This window comes from Synchiropus splendidus, chromosome 16 (genome assembly GCF_027744825.2).
Source record: "Synchiropus splendidus isolate RoL2022-P1 chromosome 16, RoL_Sspl_1.0, whole genome shotgun sequence".
Classification (NCBI taxonomy): domain Eukaryota; kingdom Metazoa; phylum Chordata; class Actinopteri; order Syngnathiformes; family Callionymidae; genus Synchiropus; species Synchiropus splendidus.
Genome location: NC_071349.1, coordinates 6,997,709 through 7,022,611, shown reverse-complemented (window position 1 = coordinate 7,022,611; position 24,903 = coordinate 6,997,709). Strand labels below are relative to the sequence as shown.

General features: G+C 43.7%; 2 protein-coding genes across 3 annotated transcripts in view; both read right to left on the bottom strand.

Moving 5' to 3' along the window:
* Positions 1 to 8,222: 8,222 nt before the first annotated feature.
* Positions 8,223 to 13,089, bottom strand: LOC128747329 (kelch repeat and BTB domain-containing protein 11). Its single transcript, XM_053845152.1, has 2 exons — positions 12,773 to 13,089; positions 8,223 to 11,806 (listed from the first exon to the last, which is right to left on the bottom strand). The coding sequence occupies exon 2, from the start codon at positions 11,742 to 11,744 to the stop codon at positions 10,074 to 10,076; it is 1,671 nt and encodes a 556-aa protein (XP_053701127.1). The 5' UTR covers positions 11,745 to 11,806; positions 12,773 to 13,089; the 3' UTR covers positions 8,223 to 10,073.
* A 2,059-nt stretch (positions 13,090 to 15,148) lies between these two features.
* The window catches only part of arhgef10 (Rho guanine nucleotide exchange factor (GEF) 10), a 43,174-nt gene continuing 33,419 nt past the window's right edge, over positions 15,149 to 24,903 (bottom strand). The window contains exons 27-29 of one of the 2 annotated variants that reach the window (XM_053845658.1): positions 23,570 to 23,744; positions 16,981 to 17,103; positions 15,149 to 16,720 (exon numbers count right to left, since the gene is read on the bottom strand). In XM_053845658.1, the coding sequence (XP_053701633.1) occupies positions 16,245 to 16,720; positions 16,981 to 17,103; positions 23,570 to 23,744 (774 nt within the window). In that variant the 3' untranslated portion in view covers positions 15,149 to 16,244. The remainder of the gene's footprint in view (positions 16,721 to 16,980; positions 17,104 to 23,569; positions 23,745 to 24,903) is intronic. The other variant, XM_053845659.1, reaches the window with a different exon arrangement.

Genomic DNA, 24,903 nt, shown 5'->3' with positions numbered 1-24,903 from the left:
TATTCTAGCTCACTGAGGGTCTCGCTGTCCACCTTCATGCTCAAGCAACATTCCTTGCTGTATTGACTGTAAAACACTGTAAGAACAGCGTTCTAAGGAGTGCCTTATAGATAAAGCATTATTATTATTATTATTATTATTATTATTATCAACTGTATTTTCTCTTTTTTCTTTGTACAGGATCAGTCTGTGAATGGCCAGAAGAATATATATATAAATAATGACACGCTTTGTTCTTATTTTTGTTCCTTCAAATACGGTCATAAAAATATAAATATAAATATGAGATTACAGGTATCTGGAGCTAAATCCAGTGTGTCTTCCTTCGCTTAGGTTACTGTTTTAAACTGGTAACGTACAAGTTAATGTACCTGACAATCTCTAGTAACGGTGTTGAGTACTGAAAGTGACAACCCTCTGCCAGGATGCATGGTTTCGAGGCTCAGGAAGCAGAGTCAGAAGAGTTTGAGATGAAGAAACTGAGGTTGGTATTGGGAGTGACTGGAAAGGAGAAGATCGGAACTGAGTGTATCAGAGAGTGTTGAGGTTCATGGATGAACGGGGAGAGGGGTGAAGGAGGAGAGGGTTTCACGTCCTGATGCAAAAAGAAAGAAAGAAAAAGAACACGAGACTCTCTCTCGACTCTCTTCTTGTTTGTGATGAAACTTTCCAATACACAGTGTAAGAGAAACCTTGACAGGAACAAAGTGACGGATCATCAATACCCGCCTGCTGTTTTCATTTATACATACAGTCATTTTGTTTACCATCGATTAAAGCTGGATCTTCAATAAACAAACCATTAGAGAAGGTAGAGGGTGACAAAGTGCTGTGATGGCTGTGACTCTGTACGAGTTTCTGACAGCTATAGCGTCTCCTCCTCACCTTTAATTATTTCTTTATATTGACATTTCTAATTAAAACCAGTAATTGGAAAGCCAGAGCGCATTTGGACGTCCACGGAAAAATTCATACAGAAGTTATTAATGAATACGAGCACTTTAATTGGTGTGTATCCAGAGTCGTAATTGCTGCGGAACGACAGGATGACAAATACGTGTCATGTCAGCGCTTTGCTTCTTCATCTTCCACCTCAATCAAAGCTCATCCATTTCACCTCCGCTATGAACACTGGAGCAAATTAAAAGTCCCATTTGGTTCTCCGCCTTCATTAATGCGCCCCGTTTCCAAGGTTACAATCGTTTAGAAAGTGGAACAAACAAATTCAAAGGAGCGTGCGGTTTGATGTTTTGAGTGGAAGAAGTGGCGACGGCTTATTGAGAGGAAAGTTCTCATTCAGAAACTCGGAAAGTGTCGAGACCGGCTTCAGCTGAAAGCTTTTTTTTATTCAAAGTTTCATATTTAGCCTTAAAAAAATCTAAATTATTTGTGACATTTTAGAACAAAGAATACTTGAACTCAGCTAATGCAGCGTGCTTCTGCAGGGGTACGTCCTGCAACCTCACGTCAAGAAGATCCAGTATATGGGTTGCTTGTGCGCTCCAGTTTCCTCCCAAAAACACTCAAACTTGTCCATAAACTCACATGGGACTGGAGCTAGTGATGGGTAGATGAGGTATCATGAAACCAGGGCTGATGAAACACTGTCCACATTTTCAGAGGCCACTAGATGGCGCGCTTGGTTTAGAAAAGATGTGAGGTTTCATTGAAATAGTTTTCCAATTCAAACCCTTTACAGCAGTGCCATCTGGTGGCCTCTGAAAACCAGGACACTGTTTCATGAAACTGTGCCATGAACCCTCATCTCCCCATCACTGACTGGAGCCTGTCCCAGTGAACTGAGGCAAGAGGTTTTGGGACTCTGGGATGAAATATGAGTGCTTACAGATCTACACAGATAACATCTGAATCCGGACTGGATCCGGTGCACAATCTGAGCCCAACGTTGCTGTGTGCCAGATCTGGCACGAGGCCCAGATACAGGATCCCACAGTACATCCAGTCAACATCCAGGCCAGGTACATTTTGTTGTCAGGGTAGTTTTCCTCCAAATACAGGGCTGCCTCAAACTGGATTCAAACCGACAACCATTTTGCAATACAACTCGCATTTTGACTCTTGGTCAATGCAGTAAAATATGACTAAAAAATAAAATAAAATTTGATCAAATTTCTTTTTTTACTTTTCAAATAGATGTGATATACTTTGAGGAATAAACTACTGCAGTTGATGATATGAACGTCAATTTACTTAGAGAAATAAATAAATTCTAAGCTTCAAGTACAAAGGATATAAAATATGTGGTGTTTTTATGAAACTTAACATAAGAATATGCTATATAATACACATAATGGTTCCAAGCTCATTGTACATGTACCTTATTATTATTTTATTACTATAATTCGGAGGGCCACACGATCCCCAGCAGGTACTTTGCGGTGTTGTATGACTAAAGGTTTTTCTGGAGGCAGCAACCTCCTATTAAGCCGACCATACATTTGAACTCCAGACTGTATTTATGAGCCTTAGCTGAATGACCGGAGCCAACCTGAGCAGTAACGGCACCGTGTATCATTCTGTCAGAAGCCGTGACACAGCCAGGTGCAATGACCCAGTTCGCCCACAGGGGGGTCACAACGTTGACAAATAAACACACCAGATGATCCTCTTCACTCAACAAAAAAGCTGCAGTTTTGAAATGTTTACTCACTGTATTCTTCCTAAATAATGGTAAAAAAAAAGCTGCCGCAAGACAAACAGCGGCTGTAAGGGGGTGGATGGGAGAGGCGGGGAACGAGGGGGGGGCAGTGATGAGTTCGTAGATGAACCTCTTTCGCATGCAAATCATCTCTGAATTACTCATTAGCATAAATGCATGAGCAACTTTAAATGCTTTTAATTTTCAATCTCGCCAAGCAGAGGAGTAATTTGTCACTGTCAGGGTGGGAGACTAAAGCGGGGTGGGGGGAGGAGGGAGGGAGCAGAAGGCAGCCAAGGACTCCACGCTAAACTGGAATCATGGAAATGTTCTGATTTACTAATTGACTGATGTGCGGTTCAGTCAAGCTGCCTTGGAGGTGTAAATAATTTGGGGTATATTCACATGGAGGGGGGAAGAGAAGGCGCCGGGTGGATATGGAAAAGACGTTACGTGCTGAGTCCAATGTCTTGGTTTTCACTCAGTGGAGTTTCAAAGCAAATCAACAGGAAATCACGTAAAACAAATGCTATGTTTTTGCTTCGGGCCACAAATATTATACAGCTTGGACTTGACTTCCTGTCCAGGGGCTGAGTTTTAGGTGAGGTGAGGAAGAGAGTGCAGGCAGGGTGGAGACGGCCGTGACACTTTTGAGGGCAGTCATGCTCACTGCCACGATGAATGGTTTAGAGAGAGAGTTCGAAGATTCACGGACATGTTTTTGAAGTTTTGTGAAGGAGATATTGTTGGCTCTTCTATAGACTCAGTCAATGGTTTTACACTGAAAGTGCCCCTTCATTTATGACTGAATAGAGCCTCATATTCTGAAACCCTAAATGGTTTTGCCATAGGAAGTGATGGGAAGACGTCTGATCCTCACACGAAAATATGTAACGCCTTCATCTGTGCTATGCTCTAGAGCAGACAGGTCAAACTTTGTGTGGCCTACAATAACAACATTACATCCAATGCGTATTGATATTGTAGTACGTAGGATGTAAGAGTCCAAATGTGAGAACATCACGTTCTGTTGTTTTTGGTGGTGAGCACTAGTGGGCACAAGTTTTCTTTGTTTCAGTTGAGACTTTGTTTTTGTTTTTTTGTGACTGCTTTGCTCCTTGTGAGGAGGATTTTTCTTTAATAAACAGCCATCCTTTTGAGTTTATATCATTTTTTGTTTGTTTTGTTATCGTGCAAAGCAGCGTTACAGGAGGACGAAAAGGCGCTGCTAAGTCACGCATCATGTCATCACGGCATCACGTCGAACTCATGCATTCCACTCCTCATCTGTGGAAGAGCAGCTCCTACTGGAGATGTATGAAGAAGATAAATATATTATAATCCTATATTGATTCCACAAACACCTTTGCACCGTGGTCAGCTGTTGTTATAGGCTTATGTCACGTCTTTACAAACTGCTATTGGCCGGTCAATCTCAGGAACAGATCCCGGCTCTAGCAGATGTTGGCTGTGTCCAGGCAATGACGCTCTAGTGTCATCGCCACATTTGGTTTTGGCCACGTTGTTTTGGTTGGGAAAGTCTTTCGGCTGATGACAGAAAATGGACTTATCGGGCCACTTTCGGTGGATCCCTAGTTCTTATAAATGCTTCCACTACCTGTGCTTTTGTTGTACATTACATGTAAATTCCAAACAACGAAAAGCATGCGCTCAGAGAAGCTTGATGCAGGGAGGTTTGCCACACGATGTGGAAGCCAGAAGGTGTTTCAAGAAGACTTTTATTGACTGACCCACAAGACACTACAAACCAGTGCAATTTGTCAGGTAGCAACAGCTTCACATCTCCCATCGTACTGACTCCCTCAGTGCTCCTGGCAAGATAACAAGCTTCCAGATGACCCGGGGGCCGCGGACAGTGCTCATGAAATACCTGTTACTGAGGCTCCTCTTGGAATTAAGGAAAGCTAGACAAAGCTGCTCTTCCCTGGGTTCTGAAAGACGTTCGCTGACAGTCAATAGAGAGGCAATATTTACAGCCTGGAATCTTAAGAGCAGCACAAACCCAACGGGCGAACCTCGGCTCAGGTTAAAGTTTTATAAAATCCTACGGTAAGTTTGGGATTCACAGAGATTTCCTTCAATGTACTGTAATGTAAGAGCCAAATACATCTGAACAAAAAAGTAGTGATGCTGGTCAGGACGAGTATGTGCTGAAATATCTGAAACTCTTTGGTCAACGTTTTCATCCCTGGACACCTTACTTTAATAATCTGTTGTCTGAGCCACATGACTTTCCCGTTTGTGTCCGCTGACAACCTTCGATCTCGCCGAATGACATGAAAGGCCATTTTGTCTGACAAGACTTCCAACCCGTGTAAATGAGAATTTCCTTCTGTGACAGTTATTTAATGAACCATTAACAACGCTGATGATGGCCACCACACTAATAAGAAACTTTCTTTATATAAATATGTCTGCCTCATTTCGATTTTGGATCCAAATTTAATTATTGCGTGAACAAGGAGTAAACATTACCTCCGTTATTTCACTGGTTTGGACCCCAAACACATGAAGATGTTCTGGTTTGGGTTCCAATATTCACTTGTTTTTTCAGAGTCTCAATATTGAGGTTCAAAGTTTCACTAGATCAAGCAACATTTCTGCTCAAAGTTGTGTTGTGTATTCCTCACAATTGATCTCTTGGTACAGAGGTGCTTTCAGTAATTTAGCCCTCTCTCTGTTCTTTCTCTTTTTGGAAGCACATCCACATTTATCATATCATTGTTTATAGTATTTTTGGCCAGAATTACCTTTGTAACACGTTCTTTACCTCAAGCAAGTGCCATGAATTCTGGGTTATCCCAATGTTCTGTCTTGACAAGGAGGAAAAAATGCACCCACCAACCTGTGGGGGGCAGTATTTTCCTACCCTTCAAAACAAAAGCAGCACCTGTGGACTTGTTTGTTGGGGTCTGAAATCATGTGAAGGAGGTTCATGCAGGCAAAAGTTGAGTCCCCAGCATCACAGATCTGAGCTGGAACCCCTCAGATGAGAGCAGTGGAGGAGCCTACAGCCTGAGGAGGTGAGGAACCTGGTGTCTCCTGAGAACTAGAGATGGCCACACCATGCTGAGAGGAGAGCCATCACAAGAGCCATGTTGGAGGATCGAATGTCCAGTGCTATTGTGCACCTCAAAATGCCTTGCAGGGGGCTGAGTCCTGTGAGCTCCTGGCAAAGATCAGGTCACCAATGGGTTGGGCAGAAGCACAGCAACAGCTTGGCCAGGCCTATATGCCCACAATAGTGCAGATGCTGAGCCTGATGGAAGTGAACTCACACCACTTAAGAGTGACCCATTTCTTCAAGTATGAAGAGGACAACATCCAGGTCCACCTCAGGCTCTGTACAGTGGGGAAGAATGGAATGGTGTGTCTGCAACAGGAGGCAGCGATGGTGTTGTCCCTGCCACCTGAAGAACTGGAGGCATCAGGCGGCAGCCTGGTTGAGGCGGAGAATCTTCTGAATTGTCCCAAAATGTGATCCCTGCAGGCGTCTCTTGAGCGACACGAAATAGAAGCCCTTGCCAAGATCCTGGCTGAGATAGAACTGTCCCAGTGAACCAGAATGTAGAGGTGATGGAGGGTTTTCTCAACCACCAGCAGCTTGAGCTGGAGGATCTTGGTCCACATGGCTGACTGAATACATCTGTGAAGGCCTATCCCTGATGCCCAACATCTTCTGGTCTTCCCCCTTTGAGAAATCTGCCCAGGGATTAGAAAGATCTCTCCTCCAGGCCCTGTCAGTTGCAGAGAGCGGCCCGCTGGTGGCGCCACTGAGACTAAGAAAGCATGTGGTGTGGGAGTCAGGCGACAGCACAGGGGTGAACTGAATCCACCCTTGCATCTCATCACTGAGTTGGTTGGTAAGTTTCTTCTTCTGGCTCAACAGCCCATTGTAAGGAAGGACTACACTGCCCCCCGCTGGGTGGTGAGTGCATATTTTTTTCTCACTGCCAAGGCCTGTGGCGCAGAGCGGCAAAGTCACACAGCATTGGGTTCAAGTGTGTTTGTACCAGGTTTTAGTCTGCATGAAAGACTGAAAGGCAGATGTGATTTCTGTTGAATATTAATCATGAAAACTCATTAACAATCCAGAATCTTAAGAGCCTTCACTCTATTCACACACTTCTTACAGTTCAAAAGCGTCTTTTATATCATGTAATTTACCCTGCCGAGATTCAGCTCACTTCCACGCAGAATCCCTCCGTACTGCTCTGAGTCGTTTGAACGGTGAGACAAAGACTCCTTCAACACTGGGCACATGGTGTCATGTGATTCATCAGAGCAATGTGTTGCGGAAACATATGCAGGACCTCAGCAACATTCAAGACACCAATTTATGGACATTGAGTCCAGACTACAAAACAAACTAAGTTGATCCAAATATATTTTTCATTTGCATTTAAAGGGTCTTAAATAGCATCTATTTAAATTGTCAATAATATAGGTGTGTAACAGGATCTTCTACATGTAGCCGGCACTTTTACGAACATCTTATGACCATACATCTTCCAGTGTGACTAGGTTATGGATGTCACCATGGAGATGGGAAAAACAGGATCTCACTTTCTTTTAGTTACTTCAACGTTTTTGTAGTAATCTGTCACGCAAACAACGCATTCATACGACAAATAATATTTACTGGCACTTGTTATTTATCGCCTTTGTTTCAACACAACAATGTAATTTTCCTGAGACGATTTCTTTTTTAGTCGTGAGAAAGATTTCTTATTTAGTTGTGGCAAATGATCCCAACGGTGATCTGCAGTGGTGGTGAGCTGAACACCCAAAGCGAATAGGAGGACGGGAGTGGATCGGTTACAGCGGGCTTCTACTGCCCTCCAGTGGTCAAATACTACACTGACAACGGAGATACAATAAACTGGGATAATAACAGTCCTTTATACGCTCCACAAATGGGATGTCAGTGTCGTCGTTAGGCTAAAAAAAAACACTAAAAAAATAAATGATAATGATAGTATGCACATAAATCAAGAGATAAAACTCTATTTTTAATCAGTTTTTATAATATTTAGCTGAGAAAATCAAGTTAAACTGCGTACTTTTTTAAAGCAGTTGAAAAAAATGACCTTCGACAGTGAAGGTGCATTTTCATCGGGGAAGTAATTGCTATTTTAATTCTTTTGGATTCTTTCCAGAGAAAATATAGGCAATTCGGACAATGGCAAATGAGTGAACGAGCCTATTTTTAAACAAACAATTGATTATTATTTCATAAGCCGAAAGAAAAAGACGAAGAGGTTGGCATCTCAGGTTCTTATATTGCAGGGGAAAAACACAAAATCAGATCAAATCTGTTATTTTAAGTTTTTCTAGTTAGAGTAACTAACTAGAAAAAATAAATATGATATCAAGTTATTTTATTTCAGGTATTCCAGCATTGTAATCAATACAAAAATATGTATATGTTCTCCAGGTTGAACTGTCCTATGACGACAATATTTTTCAGTTAAATTAATATAATCCAACATTTATGGCTCAATTAAACTAAATGTGATGCATCATGATGTTTGGAACATGTGACTTGTTAATAAGTTCCGGAACTTCCAATAATGTTTTTTCTTTATCGTAAATATCACCAATTCAAAGCTTGATTCGTAGATAATAGATAGTGTCTTTTTTATTAGCAGAAAACGGCGTGGCGTCAGACTGTAGTTATACTTCCTCTCCACAAGATGGCAGTGTTTCTCAATTTCTTGAAGCGAGTCAAGCAAAACGCCCTTATTGGACACAAAATATTTTATTCATAGCACTTGTTTTCAAACGTTATCCAACAGCTTGAATTCCCCACATCCATGTACTTGCATAATAAAAGCGTTCACTTCACTGTCCATCACAGCAGCAGATCCAAAGCCCCATACAAAACTGAACTGCGTTACAAATCTTATGAAAAGCATCAGCTCCTTTCTAAATCTCTCACTATGACAACAGCAGCGAATAACAGCATCAGAGAACATGACAGCAGGAGTTGTGGAGGGTTTTTAAAGCCGATCTGAAGTTAAATATTGAGTCATTTCTCACAGAAATTGGGGGCATTTGTCTTTAAATCTTTGGTAAATGCTTCAAATAGGACCTTTGTTATTGTGCTTTTATCTCCAAACCTTGTTGTGCTTCAGATTGTGATGCTTCTCTAAATTTGTAGCCACGATTTGCCAAAGATCCGAAGGTTCATATGTTTGTGGTTTATCATTTGGAAACCCTCCAGTGAAGAGTTTCTATCAGGGAGACACCACATCTTTCTCTTTTAAAAAAAATAGGCTGAGGAAGACTGTCCACGTTGCACAGTAAGAAAGATGTCTGCTGGAACGTGAAAGCTGAAAGCACTTTTAACAGCTGTCCACAGCACCGCAGCACACCCACCTGACAGTTCAGATTAGATTAGATCAGATTAGATTAGATTATGTGACAGAATTAGGTCAGTAAGACAGTAAGGTCGGGAATTTTGGTTGTCGCATAGATCATTTGTTAGAGCAAAATATAATGCCCGAGATCGTCCACTAGGTGGAGAAGTATCTTGTTCACAAGTGAGGGAAGGACAGAGATGGAAGGACAGATCGGTCAAAGAAAGAGCTGAGCCAAAAGACAGTATCTAGAGACCGAAAAAAATCAGGGATACAAATGAGTTTTTTCTTACTGAAGGAGAGACTCATAGTAAAGAAGCCCTTTGCGATGGCTCTGGCATCTTGTCAGGATGTCTCTTGGATGCCTCTCTAGTGAGGTGTTCAAGTGGGAGGAGGCCCTCAGAACGAGTTCCCCCAGAAACACTGTGGGAGACTGAAGTCAGCGACGCTGCTCTGCATGGACGCCTTCTTCTGGGGCGCAAAGCGGGCACTTTCTAACAGCCGCAACACCGGTCAGGTCCTTGTCATGTTGGCGTGGAAAAGTACACCACAACACTGGAGGTTCACCACTCACAAGTCAGTCGCCTCAAGATTTCGCTGTCATTCCATGATTCAGTGCGCAGAGAGGAAGTCGACTTGAATTTAAATTGTATAACAGCTACAGTTTTACTGCAGTTACGTTTATAGTAAGATAAACAGTTAAACAGCAAGGCATCTTCACCTTGTGCAGATAAAATGTGCAAATGAACTTGGGGAACCGCTCAGAGGGACCTTTCTGACTGTGTTTCTTAACTGTACCTGGTGGCGCTCTTGGTTCTGTTTGCAAGTTAAGGGATGGTGGACTGGACTGCAGACCGATTCTGCCTCTATAGTCTAGCTCTTCAGTACTGCAGCAAAATCCTGAAGGGACTGAGCAAGTTTTTGTGAAGTCAGCAGTTTTTTTAAGGCTTAATCCTGTTACACATGCAAACACATTCCATTGTAAACAGGCGATGAGATCCAAAGCGAACAGCGGGAACCGAGTCCAACTCTTATGTGACCTTCTCAGCCTTCTCACGCAGCGTGAGCACGAAGGGGAAGAGAACTCCTTTAGCTTCCACAGGAGCCTTCAGCGGCTCCTCCACGAAGTAGGCGCCGTCCTCCTCCACCACGAACACCAGAGTCTGGCTTTTGTTCACGCAGTAGATGCAGTTGTCCATCACCACGCAGCGGAAGGGGAGGGAACTCCCGAGCCTCTGGGAGGCGCAGTCGTGCCACATTTTCACGATGGTGTTGTACTTGAAGACGGTGATGCCCTGCTCGCGGCTCACGTCGAAGCGGTAGAGGAAGCTCTTCAGCGCCACCATGTCGGTGGATTTCTTCCTGCTGTTGTTGTACGGGCACTCCTGCCACTCGTCCCGCTTCAGGTCGTACCTGAGAAGCCGGTAGAAGAGGGAGCCGCCCGACACGTAGAGTTCTCCGCTGCATGTCGTCGCCTCATGAGCGACAGCGAAGGCTCCTTTGGGCAAAGGGGCCACTGAGGTCCAGCGGTCCATACGAGGGTCGTACTTCTCCACGGTGAAGAGACACTCCCCACCGATGGCATACAGGTACCCATCCATGGACACCAGCTTGAGCTGCGCCCGGGCCTGGCTCATGGCTCGGATCTCAGACCAGCGGTTGGTTATAGGGTTATAGCAGAAGACCTTGTCGGAGACTTTCCCCTTCTCCCCGTGACCTTTAATCCCACCAGCAACAAACAGGTAGTTGAACATGGTGCAGATTCCACAGCCTTTCGTGTTGACGTCCTCGGGCATCGCTGTCAGAGCCCGCCAGTCGTTCTCTGTCTCACTGAAGCAGTAAATCATGTGGTTCTCCTCCAGGGAGCCCACCGACAAGGGGCTCTGGGGTCGGCTGCTGCAGCGACTCGGCGGCCGACTCCCGACGCGATCAAACACGTCGTTGATCTCGGCCGCCATGAGGGTCTTTCTCCCCTCCATTCTTTTCTTCAGGATAAGATCGCGCTCCGACCCCGTCAGGCGACCGTACACCGCCGGGTCCTTGAGCACCTGCAGGAAGTTGTCGCTCATGAACCCATAAGCCGTTTCCTTCAACTCGTTCAGTCGCTGCTTCTTCGCAATGGTTAAGATCTCGTAGCAGTTATCGGCCGTGACCTGCTCCGACATGCGCTCCATGGCCACCTGCACCGCGCAGGGGATCTGGAGGATCTTCGCCCCCGTGATGACCTCCACCACGTTGTCCTTGGAAACGTTCATGCTGCCGTTGTAGATATAGTCGATCAAAGTGGACAGGGTCTTGTAGCTGACCCCCTTGACCTTGAGGATGTCTCGAGAGACCCGGGCCTTGAAGTAGTCGCTCTTCTCGGCCAGAACGGACTTGTGAGCGTTGATGGTCTGACCGCCCACCTCGATGACCAAGTCCGGCGCCGCTTTCTTTTGCGACGACTGATGGTTTTCTTGCTTGGGTCTGGCGCCATTGTGGATCTGGCTACAGTGCCGCTCAGCACCTGCGTCAGCACCAGGGAGCAGGTCACTTTTAGCTGAGCCGTTTCCAGTCGCAGGACCGACGCGGCAGTTTGCCATCAGCCGTCCGTCCAGCAGGTACTCCTTCTCAAAGACAGGGTCGTCCTGGAGGAATCCAGACACATGACTTCCGTCAGTGTGGGCCGCAGTCACCCCCCCTCCTCTCTGCCCCTCGCTCATCCTGGTCAGTGGGTCTGCTGCTCACGGGGCATGTTGAGCGGAGACTAGAGAGCGCGATTCACCTGCCGGGAGGGAGACAAAGGCAGTGGTGACGAAAAAGAAAAGAAAAAACATGCAGTTACATATTCCGGTCACTAGAGGACACCCTTTGGTGGGCTGTCCGTCTGTATGAAAAGTGGACTGGCAGTGTAGTTCCCCAAATATGAAGCCCTTGAGCAAGACACAGAGACCCCCTCACCCTCACATGAGTCCGTTACATAACTGCGTTTGAATTATTATTTTGAGATTCCTTAGCAACGGTGGTAAATCGGGAAGTTCAGATGAAGCTTGTGACTTGGATGAAACATGAGGTTTGAGGTTCCACACCACCTTCACATGTAGTAAATACACTGCGATGGCTGATGCTCAGCTTCTCTGGGTTTCAGTGAGTACAGAACACGATATTTTTCTTGGTTAAAAATATTTATTTTAAACGTTATCTTAAAAGATTGTCAGGATTTTATTAAAACAATAACAATTTTGCAGTTCTCGTAAAATGACATATAAGCGGGTGACAACTAAAATGCTCGTTTTATAGGAGCAAATCTGGCTTTGTTTTTATGCGGTTTGTCAGAGCATTAAATGGGTTTTTAGTTCACCCCAGTTTAGCTCGGTCATTTATGAACATCCACTTACCACTAGATGTCGCTCAACACAGGTTCAAACTTCAGTCTCATGCGTGGTACTAGACATTCAACGTCTAATCGAACCCTACAGGGATATTTGGGAACCACATCTGGAGATTAACGACGTCTACAATCCGTTAAAGCGCAATAATCACCGCCGCTGTGTTAATCTAGGAGCAGCGCCTGCGCATGCGCACATCGGAATTACGATTCCAATATATCAAAAAAAAGGGCGTGTGGCATGATTCCGGACGTGGAACAAAATATTTTAAAAACTAAAAGGCTGAAACTGAAATAAGAACACACGGGTTCCGGTGGATATGGAGCGAGGTCCCAGTGATTCCGTCCTTTCGTGTCACCTACCTGACCAAACGCGCCACAGAGGCGCAGTTGCAGTGCATCGACCAGCCCCTCACCGACGATCCGGACCTGCTTCTGCCGATGACACCGAGCCGTTTAATGGATCCGTCCTGTTTCTCCTCGGAACCTTGAGGTGGCTCCCAGATCTCCGTGGCAGACAGGAGTGTGGTGCGTGAACCAGCCGTCTCCTCAGGTCCGCTGAGTGAGACAAGCCCAGGTCCGGAACCCCCTCCTCCTCAGCGCGGTTCTGGAGGAGTCCAGCGTGGGCAGCGGGACCAGTGGCTGTCCAACCTGTCAGCTGCAGGATTTTTTTTTTTTTTGTTGTCTTCTCTTTTTTTTCAAACAGTTGGGTCTAAACCACGCCCCCTGGCTGGCAGCGTTAACCCTACACGCTCCATCTGTTGGGTGCAACCCATAGATGCGTCATTTTTGGGGGGTCAGCAGAAGAGTCATAACATTACGACCTTGATTTTTTAAAGTGTGTTCGGCAGCAGCCACTCAAGTCATGTCTGCAGTGGTCAGTACCTATTGATGGATGCTCATTTATGTATTCATTGTTATTTATTTATTCATTTAACATTGCTTCCCCACTTTTACTGTGAGTCCAGACACTAGAGAGCTTTTATTCTTCCCACGATGGGAAGTTTGGGTTGTTGAAATATGAACTAAACACGAGGCGGCTGCTCCAGCTATAACAGGTGATTCATTACAGTGAGAGAAGAATCAATATAAGCTCCATTAGGACTCTTCATTTGCCCAGGAGACAGATCCTCACTTCATCCAGGGATAAGTCATCAATATTCCCTGGAGCTGTCTCAAGTCTGTGTAAGTTGAGCGGAGCTGATGTTGTGACTGATGATGATGAAATATAAAAACAAATGCACACAACTAGAAATAAATTTCTCAAAAAATCCTATTAAAAATGTTTCTAAATATTCAAATATGTATATGTGAGTTATAATTTTAAAGCAAAAATGATGTAAATTAATAAAATATTAAAAAAAATAAATTAAATGAGATACGCTGAAGACAAAAAACTAAACTCAGAAGTACAACTAAATTCACTCAAAACTAATTTAAATTACTCTTCTGTGAAAACATTGGAAACAGGGGTAGATAACTTAAATATTAATGTAGAAAGAGGAAAGCAGGTTATGAGGTTAAACATATTTCTAATGCCAGAGAAAACTAATAAATAAAAGGAAGATATTTAAACAATGAATGAGAGGTTTCTAAATGAATGAGAAAAAAAAGGTATATATCTGTATTTTTTTTTTTTTTAGATTTTAAGAGCCATCTGGTTCATTGCAGCTTCAGCGAATCATTTAAACGTTCGTCCTCATTTGTATTTCTGCCATGACTCCCTCGGACGCTGTGTTTGAGCCGAACTCAAACACAGTGTCGGCCGCTTCCTCCACATGCAACACGTGTGGAGAATACATGTCCTCTCCGGAGACACTGCATCTCACCAACTGGCCTTCAGATGAGTGTAAAAATAGAGGTGTGCCGGGGAATCGTCTGGGATCAGCCGTGTGCTGTGCTTCGGCAGATATTATAAGAACAAGGACAGATGACTGTCACCGTGGAAACCTGAAGGTCAGCGAGAGAACAAGTGACTGACGGCACCCGGACAGATACTGTAACAGCCTGATCGGGCGGCGCCGTGCTGAGCACACAAATCTGGGTCGGCTCCTGCGGTTAAATATTATCTTCCCAAGACGTGACTTGGATATACGACAATAGAAATGACTCTTTCCTCAACTATTTCTGTCAGTGTTGAAACATTGCGCAACAGGCCACGTGGGCGGCGCAGAAGAGAAGCGGCCTTGACCCTCTTTGCTCAGAGAGATCCAGGAAGCCTCAGAATCGGTTCCTGCAGCCCCTCGAGCACATTACTAGTCTCGGCATGTCGCGGTGGCTGCACACAGTCACGCTGCAGAGGAGTGATCCACTGCTTGTTCTCCTGGAGCAGCTACTTTAGCAGCTTCCCTCAGGAACGATGATGCAACTGCTGAACAAAGCCAAGCTTCATACTCTGGAATATTAAATATCGGGACCTGTTTAGAGCAAAAACAATACTAACTTAAAAAGTGAGGAGGTTGATGTTGCTCAGAGTTTCGACTCCCTTTGAAGACTCCTGGGCCATAGTGAGGCCAAGAAGTCACGTTGTCTGTGAGCTGCTCCAGTTGGGTCAGGAGGGTTTGGAATACAGAGACCCTGACTACATTAGCGACTAAGTCTGAATCTTCAACATGAAACACAACACACAGCTTCTCTGCCGCGCCACGTCTCCAATCCTTTCTGGAGATTTGGATGCCAACAGGGGTTTAGTGACACACTCAACACAAGGGTCACTGCTGCCCAACAGGTCACCCACCAAGCAACTCCTTGGTTGATCTACCAACAGGCCAAGTCATCTGTGGAGACGCCCTTCAGAATAGTACCCAATTGAACACAAACAGACTCTTTTTAAACAGTTTATATTTTGTTAATAAACAGATACAGAAAGTATAAAACTTGTTATTATTATAAAGCTTTGAAGGCTTTGCTTTAAATATCCTCAAAGATGCTACAAATAAACACGTCCCGTCCCTTTAACACCGCGTCCACGCGCCGAACCCCGGCCAGCCAGGGCTCGACCCGAAGTCTCTCACCTTTCCACGTCCTGATATCTTGGTAACATTGAAGATCAGTCCCCGAAAACTTCTCTCATGCAGAGCACATTTATCCAACTCTCATGAACACTGATTTAAAAACTGCTCAACACATGACGTCTTTGGTTCCACAAGAACTAGCTGCAGTGAGGCACCGGGGTCATGATCAAAGGTTCGCTGGAGAAAAACCTAACAACTTCTTGTTTTGTATTTCAAAGGTAGACGCTCTGATTATTTTTATGTTTTCATGAGTATTTCAAATAAAATGTCAGCCCTTTTTTCTTATTTTAATGAATTCCTAGAAATTTAAATAAAATATTTCCATAATAATATTCCCACAGGAAAGTAGAATATTTATAATCATATCATAAATATATCGTAGCCTTAAAAATTTAATTATTAAATTAAAAACTCATTGATATCTATTATATAATATTGGTTTAATATTTTTTTACTGTTACAGACCTAGTTAAGTCCAATGATATGATTGTGATCTGCTAATATAAAATGACATAAAGTATTTCTCCTTTTTAAAAATTTTGGTTTTCTGAACTTATAAAGTAAGATCAACAACTCTGCATTTCTTACTTATTTTTACAGTCATTTTTGGCAGTAAAAGATACTAAAATTGTAATCTTTTTTCATAAACTATATTCTAGTTTTAAACGTCACTGTGTACTTTTTACTAAAATCCTCAGGGAACACTGTGGATGGGATGCCTCACAATGATGCCTCCAGAGTGGGCCACATGAAAGTATGAAGGGCCAAACTGGGATCCCTGTGGTTTCCCAGCAAGAGTTGTGTATTGGTCAGCCTGTGGGTCACATGTTCAGCAGAGGAATCTGCCAGATCATGATGGTGGATGTCATGTCGTCATGGCGGGACGGTTTGGTCTTCTTGCTGACCCTCCGATGGCCCAGCCCTCCAGACACCACCAGGAGAGAGCTGACGTCCACCTTGCTGGCCCTGCGTCCCCGGCGGTAGTGGGCCGGGTCATGGAGCATGTCGTACAGGGCCCCGTCCTCCGGCCCGTGCTCCAGCGAGCCCTGGGACTGAGGCAGGGATCCAGAGGAGGAGGTGGAGATGGAGTCCTTCAGGGCCATGGTGGTGCAGCCAGCTTCCCCGAGCCACACGCCCTGAGCTGGGTCCGACGGAGGGGCAGGGCCGGTCCCGTCGTCTGTCTCTGCCGGGGCTGGGGTGGAGGAAGGAGGCGCTGGAGCTCGGTTACACACAGCAGCCGCCACGGTGAGGAATCTCACCGGTCCATTGTGCGCGTGCAGGGACACCATACCCCGACCTGAGATCAAGACAGCTCAAATGTGATTGGTCACCGGCTTAACCGCGACACTCAAGTGAGTCACAAACACATGACCAACATTAGAGCGTTCAAGCAACTCCAGACAGAAGCAATGGATCACCATCTCCATCACTAGTCTCTCATTCAGGGCATAATTCTGCATAAAACACAGTTTGGTTCGAGCACCACACTTGACCGACCGTCGCAGCATATGGATCCTGCCCAACCTTGTGACGGTGGTCATAATCTCTCAGTCTCACCTGTCACTTTGGGGATGCCCTGCAGTCGGGGTACGGAGAGCGCCACAGTCACTCCCAGGTTTGTTCCCACCAGCAGCATCCCGTGGCAGACCAGCAAGCTGCTCACAGACACTCTCTGGTTTCCTGTGAAGACGTTTCACTTGCATTACTTTCCTCTCAAGCACAGACCACTGCAGCTCAGGAATCACTCCTGCTCATGAACCACTTGTAGGGAATGTAGCTGTCTCTGCGGAAGCAGGTTTGTGCAACACTTGAAAAAGGCAACACCATAAATAAAGCATACACAACTGTGTTACGGAATAAACGACCGAAGAGTAAAGCAGCAGTTAAGAAAACCACCCTCTGTCTGTTCACACACCAGCTGAGCGGCACCTGCTACAGCTACGGTTGTGGCGCTGCCTCATGTACTTAAATTATGCGAGTACTTTATTATTATAAAGAACTTACAAATCATACAATAAATAAACAAAATGGAAATATAGTACTATATATATTTTGATTTTAATATTTAATAAAAAAAGAAATAATAAAAAAGAATATATATATATATATAGAGAGAGAGAGAGAGAGAGAGAGATTCTCAAAATAGTCATGATTAAAACATTTTAAAAGATGCAAAACATAAATGTTTTGAGGTTTTGATTTTGAAAATATTATAGACATAGCAAAAAGGAAGCATCAATACATGAAACATAAGGTTTACTAGCACATAAATGATACATTAAAAAAATTCTATATATATATATATATATATATATGTATATATATATATATATATATATTTATTTATTTTAAGTGGCATTTCTTGGGAAAATTAAATTAATGAAAAATATTTGACAAATAGTTGTAAACACATGAAACCAAAGTGACAATGGATCAAAAAGTAATTGGTATTCTTTCCAACTGACAATGAAGACGGATAGATCCAGATCCATCACAATAAAGTGAGTGGACCAGAAGACCTGCTGACTTGTGTGGACACAGACAATGTCATCACTTCCAAGGACGACAACAATGTTGTGAAATACAGTGTTTCCCGGCTGCGATGTGGGAGGCGGCACATCCATGAGTCACTACTGCAGCAACAGCTTGACTTGAATTCCTTCACTTGAAATAATCCTCTTGGGTTTGAGGAAAAATGGTCTGGCCTCCCTACAAGCAGTGACCTCTCCCTCGGGGTCACGCGAGCGCCACACGGCCAGGAATCCCGCCAGAGTTGTGCTCCCGCCAGCCGGCTGCCCACATGTGCTTCTAATGAGTGAGCAGGACCACTCAGACGGCTGCTCAGCCTCCTTTCATAATATTTGGAGATCCCCACCCAGAGGGTGGACTAAAATAAACCCAGAGTGAGCGTCCACGCCGCCGGGCCGCGGCGCTGATCCGACATCACAGCGTCACTTTGATCCGCACTTAGTCCTGACAACTGACAGCAGGAGGGAGGGTCGGGGGGTGAGGGGTAAATCCCAAACACGACAGTCATACAACAACGCAAGTCAGCACAAAGGCTGTCGCTGCCTTGTTACGATGTCTCACATGAACTGAGAGTGAAGCTAAAGCAGTTTCTGTCTGTCTTGCTAGCTGTGGTGCTAATGCTAAAGCAGCACTACACACTGCACATGCGCACGCTTGTGCGCAACTGGCAATATTTTGTGAATCCTGGTCCAGACTACAAAGAGAGTGGGAGCTAAGCAGTTTGGAAGCGTGCTACGTGATAAGATGCAGGCGGCCAAACCCTCACCCTGACCTGCCTTGTTAGAGAAATATGAAGCTGTGTGTGAATGATCTTCAAAACACATTCACCATTCTGATGGTTGACATTACCCAATAAAACTATGAAACAAGAACTCATTTTGTAGAAGGTGCGAAAGTGGACAAAAATCCAGAGAGACTGATTTGAAGCAGACATGACCCTAAAAAAGCCTCGACTGAGAATATGTTTGTAGCTCTCCAGCAGATGTGTGTTCTCGATTAAACACGGTTTCAGATATATCAAGTGTTTGGAGACAAGATTAAAGGCGAGATGGTTCAGATGCAGTCCTGGATCAAGAACGTTGGAGATGCTCAGTGTGGTCATGCAGTGGATAGGTGCGACTAGGAAGGGACATACTCATAGAGTAGCATCACATTAAAATGCAGTTTTAAATGTATGAAGTGTAACTCACAAACAAAATGGGCGCCTTGCTCAAAACACTGTTTCACACCGAGAAAAAAAGGCTGATGCATCGTGCCCAGTACTTAAGAGAGGTAAACACATGCTCTCCTCCTTCACAGTCAGAAACACACAGGAAAATGCTGGGGTTTCAAAGAATGAGCTGGTTTTCTGATGTTATGAAAATCTGAAACTTATGTGTAACTTTAAACTTCATTTCTCAGAAATCATTCACACACAATATACTGTCGTTCCTTCGTACCAACTCCGTAGACAACTGAACACACACAAAAGTATCATCTTTTTAAAGGGCCTAAACATACGAAGAAGTAATTATTGTATCACTATTGTGTTACTAACACTGGTTGAGCGCTTAGTTAAATCAAAAGCATTTCAAAAAATGAATAAAACAATGTTTACAGTCAGAGGTGGAAATGGAGAAGATAAATATACACATTCCTAGCCACCATGGCATTAAAGCTCAGCGCTGCAACACGCCTCCACACTGGATGATATCCATGTCTGGTCGGGGAGCTCTCAGGGCATTAAGAGAATAATCCCTGCTAGGAAGTGTGCAACAATGTGGACGACAAGCTGGAGGTGTTGTTTACTGACCGCCCCAATGTTTGTCTCGTATTAAGCCACGCATGGCTGCCTATGTGGGTCACAGAGCGGCAGACAAAAGCACGGCTGCCAGCCCACCACCCCAGATCACCACTGGAGAACTGTTCTGATCTCCCACTGTGACCTTTAATAACATTTTGTCAATGATTTGCACTTGGCAGATGACCACACGCGGTGAGACTCCAAATGTGGAACTGATGATTCTCGCACCCTGAAAGAGGGGCAACAGCGTCGGACACTTGAATGGCACCAGCTATTAGCTAACAGCAGTGGCACATTACTGACAGTGTCATGGCTGGTGCTCACGGCTCCCAGTGCTGTTGCTGCAACATGCACGAACAAGCGCACCTAGAGCAGCTCCTGTGTCGGACTGAGCAGCAGCTCAGGAGGCAACGCCCCACTCTCTCAGCTGACTGGAACTGCGAAAGCATGAGGATGTGTAATCTAATATCCTCTCACAATCATATCAACCTTCACAATTACATCACAGGTTGTTGCTTATTCCCAGGGTCATTTTTGATGTTTCAGTGAAATGGCTGGAACCGACCTGAGACAATACCGAATAAGATAAACAAGAGTTGGATGTAACATGATCAGAATTCAAACAGAAAATGTGATATTGTCTCGTGTGTTACGTATATCATTGTATATTCATTCACTCATGTTGTGAGTCTGTCCCGCTGCACAGGGCGAGAGGCAGTGGACACCCATGACAGGTCGCCACTCCACCACTAAGCACATACAGAGGCATGTGTGTTATGAACATATTTCATATTTGCATGAAACAATTTCTACAGTTTGCACAAATTGCAATAGTGCAATATAAATTATTTAAATACGTATTACATATATACATATTTGTTTGTATATTATTATGACCTATTTAGTAATTACAGTTGTATTACACATGAATGCAACACCTACAGTTGCGATCATGTTCATGGAAACAACTTTATATTCCACATTTATTCACAACTTCTACTGCTTCAAATAAGGCTTTATGTAAACATAAATCCATTATACAGGTGGAGGTAGTGTAGTGTTATGTAGTTACATACATTTGATTATTGGATTTTTAAGTAAAGTAAAATGTATCTTGGAAAAAAATATATAAACTATATTCTATCATATTATATTATGTTTAAAAATAAAAAAACAATAGAAGCAGAAGGCGGAAGTGAACTCAAGTAAAAAGTATTTCCATGGTCTTCTACTTCCCTTAAATAATCATTTATAATAATGACATGATATGAAATACAGTTTTCAAAGAATAACTGCTAAATAACATGATAACTCACTATTAACTATTGTGTCTTGCAGACAAATGCTCCATAGTATTGTGCTCACAGTAAACTTGGCCATATCTTTTTCTCTTGCAAGTACAAACACTTAGTTATAAATGAAAAGCCTAATGGGTGGTAAAACTCCAGAGGAAGCGTCTGCAGAAGTGAAGCATTACCACGGTGGGTCTTCTGAAACTCACTTCCTCTGTGGTTTCATGGATCTTATTAGCAGATACGCACAGCAAGGTCCAAATTGAGAGTGCTTTTATCACTCACATCTGTCAGACCAAGTGGCCTCCCACTTGTAACTGGAAACATAGACACACACTCAAAAGGGAAGAGAAGTGGACCAAAGCATTTTAATTCCTGCACAGATCTTCTCTGCGTCCTTGCAAAACTCTCTTCATTTGTTTCTCTGAAGTCATGTTAAATGCAGACTGTGCTGACAGTTATGGGATCTGGACAAAAACACAAAATAAGACTCCTTATATATGATTCGAAGTTAGTGAACAGGATTTTCATCATAAACTACAGGAGAATATGTAGGGAGTTAAAGTAAAAGTTGAATTCATAACTGAGTTGAGAGGATGAGGACAAAGAGGCAGGAGCAGCTGAGAAAAAGCAAGACGTGTCAAATTCCATGTTTCATAAAATACAGATTTAAAAGGCAGAAATTTGAGTGCTCATTTTGTTCATGACATCCTTCTCCACTGCCAAATAATTTGAAAACTTGGAACGTTTTCCAATTGGCCACCAGCATAGAAACCTTCATGTCAGCGTCATGTTTTTTGGTCTTGACTCAGAGATGAAGGAATGAACACTGAAGGTGTGTCTCTCTAACACGGCAAGAACCAACTCTGATTTTAATAGGTGTGTCTCCAACACTGCGCACACCAAGAACAAGCTCTCACCCGGAAAATACAAGCAAAAGTGTTTCAACTTTCATTTTTAGCTATTAAAAGCATAGTCCAAGAGAAATACAAGACAAGGTCAGACTGCAATCGAATTCAATAGTGTCACGTTGAAGCCCGCGACCTCAGATTTATGGGTCAAAACTGACACCACACAACTGATCACAAGATATGAAGCAGCAGGCCTTTTCATTTCATTTGACCAGAAAACTCACACACACTCATCGCAACATCTTCTGTTGTGATGACAACTATTGCCATGGCAACGACTGGTGAACAAGTGAAGAGGATCTGTGGGTGCAAACAGATGATTCTCAACTAAGTCCATAATATTCCTGTTATGTCACTGCGAGAATATTTGGTGGCCATGTAATGCCATCTGCGGTTTCGACACACCAGGTGAGACAGATAACCAACTCCAACTACAGCTGTGATCAGCAACACACAACTTCAAACTGGGTGGAAGGAGAGTGGGATGTTGTGTGACAGGAGTTGGGGAGGGCAACTGGAATCGCCTCACACGTCTGTGGAGCCTGGTGGAAAGACCATGCCACACTGGAACGATTGAGTTTCTGCTGGTTATAAGTGTATTGATAGACTGGCTCATGGTGTGTGAGCTGTGTCCCCTTGGGTGCTTGCCACAATAGTGCCGTCATGGCAACATGGAAATAAAAAAGCAACAGTCTTAAGCTGCCCCATTGAAGTCATTATGCCTCGGGTATTTGTCTTAGGATTTGTATTATTTGCATGGAGTTCCATATTTTATGCCTCAGTTCTGTGTTTGCTATTTGCCAGTAATGGAAGTTTGCTTTCACTGCTGCAGCTTTATGAATTTTGTCATTTATGGTTTTAATGTCAGTTTCTGCAGTGACCACTGTGTTTACTTACTTCTCTCCAGTGTTGTTGACTGATTTGGGAGTTGTTTTTAGATGAATAAAAAATACATTAATGAACTTTCTCAAATGAAATAGAATCTTATCGACTCCGTCACTTCCTCCTTCAGACTTCAGACCTCTTGCCGTCCACAACACAGTCTGAATCATTTGGGTCAGTATCAGATTACTGTTGCAGATTGTATCCAGCCTCATTCGACCACTGAAGGGGATTTGCTATCAGCAATACCCCCTGCAGAGCCATGCAGCGACACAACTTATTTTCTGTTCCAACCATAGCCCAACAAGTCAGACAGCCCGAGGTTGGAACAACGTCCCGTCGCTTGCTTCGCTGCGTATTTGACTTGATGTGCGTTTTCCACTCAGCCTGCTCATTAAAACCCCAGAATTACTTTGGTGAGATGAAATGTTTAGCATGTGTCTATGAATAGATAGAAAATAAGTGGTTCCTGCCTCATTGTTTAGACTACAGGAGTCATGTGGGTGTGACAAACCTGCCATAACAAGTTCTGTTGGGAAGAGCAGCTTGTCTGATGTCAGAAAATGACTGTCAACACCAACTGACATGAACGCATGAGGTAATCAGTCTTGGAAACACAGCGCAAGTGCCAAACACTATTAGCAATACTGTCAAGAGAGAGCAGCCGGGCTGCGGTCAGATGGAGTTGCCTTGACTGTACACTGAAGTAATAAAGTCAACAGAGCCTCAGAGAAAGAAAAGAAGCTCACCAGGTAGAACGTTGTGTACAGGAGTGGCAATATTGATGTCTTGTAGATGCTCAAGGGTTTCGGTGTGGAAAAGGCGAAGAGTAGAACCCGAGCTGAAGGCGATCCAGATACCAACCCCGGCCACCACCATGTGGGACACCACCATCCCCTCCTCCTGGTGGGCCTCCAGCTGCCTCTGCATGGGGGGAACAAACATTTTTATACGTTTAAGCTCAGGATCATGTTGTAGTCTTAGCCCAGACTCACACCACACGAGGATGTGGTTTATGGAGCACAAATTCTCTCTGGAAGGTGATAAGGCAGCACACGTTATCAGTTAAACACTCAGAACTGCAGAAGTGCAAGATAACAGAGAGATATTAGATACTGTATCTTGGGGAAACTTGACTACTATGACGCACATCTGGGAAGAGCCTTTCATATCCGTTGACCTTTTTGAGCACATAACATGGGTTGATTTTAACTGATTTTTTCCAGCATTATATGGATGAAATTAACATACCACCCTTACGTTACTAAAGGAGTCTTGAGCACTTTGCTGTGGTGGTCTGTGGTGTTGAGTATCAAGTCAGACTGTCTTTCATGTGACGGCTTGGTGCCTGTACCTCAAGACTCAAGAACACCCATGAGGGTATTTCTCTCAGTGCTTTATTGACCAGTTGCACGTCGTTTTGCAAATAGGTTTGCCACCAATTCCCTTTCCGGTATGGAAAAAAAAAGCAGCAATTCGAGCAGATTACACCGAATCAACAGGCACAATCTATTCCAGCGTTTAACCCTAACCTCACTGTGCATGTAAACTGGATTGTGAAACCCTGAATGCAACCCTCAATGTTGAAACCAGGATTGGTTGTGTGACTTTATTGCAGGGGAATTACGATCTGTGTAAACCGGTAAGATCATTTATGTGATTGATAAACATTGCTTTATTTTCAAGATCTATGAGGTGCAATTTCCTTTTCATCTCCAACCTAACATGTAAAAAAAGATACATAATTTTAACTTTACTTCTAACTACTATAACAGTACATTACCTTTACCTGCTTAATGGATTGATGTACATAAAACCTTATTTGAAGCAGTAGAAGTTGTGAATAAATTTAGAAAGTTGTTGCAAAAAATGAACGATCATGGGGTTTAATACCCTTATACAGCAGGTTTAGGAATGAGCAAACCTGAATGTTCTCAGCGGGTTTTGTTGAGTGGCTGGAAGCATCTGTGTATACTGGATATTTGAAATAACATTGGCATTTGTCAAACCGGTGCTGCACAAGCAGAACAACTGAAGCGTGATCTGTCACTGTGACTTTTTTTCTGTCAAATGTCTTCACTCA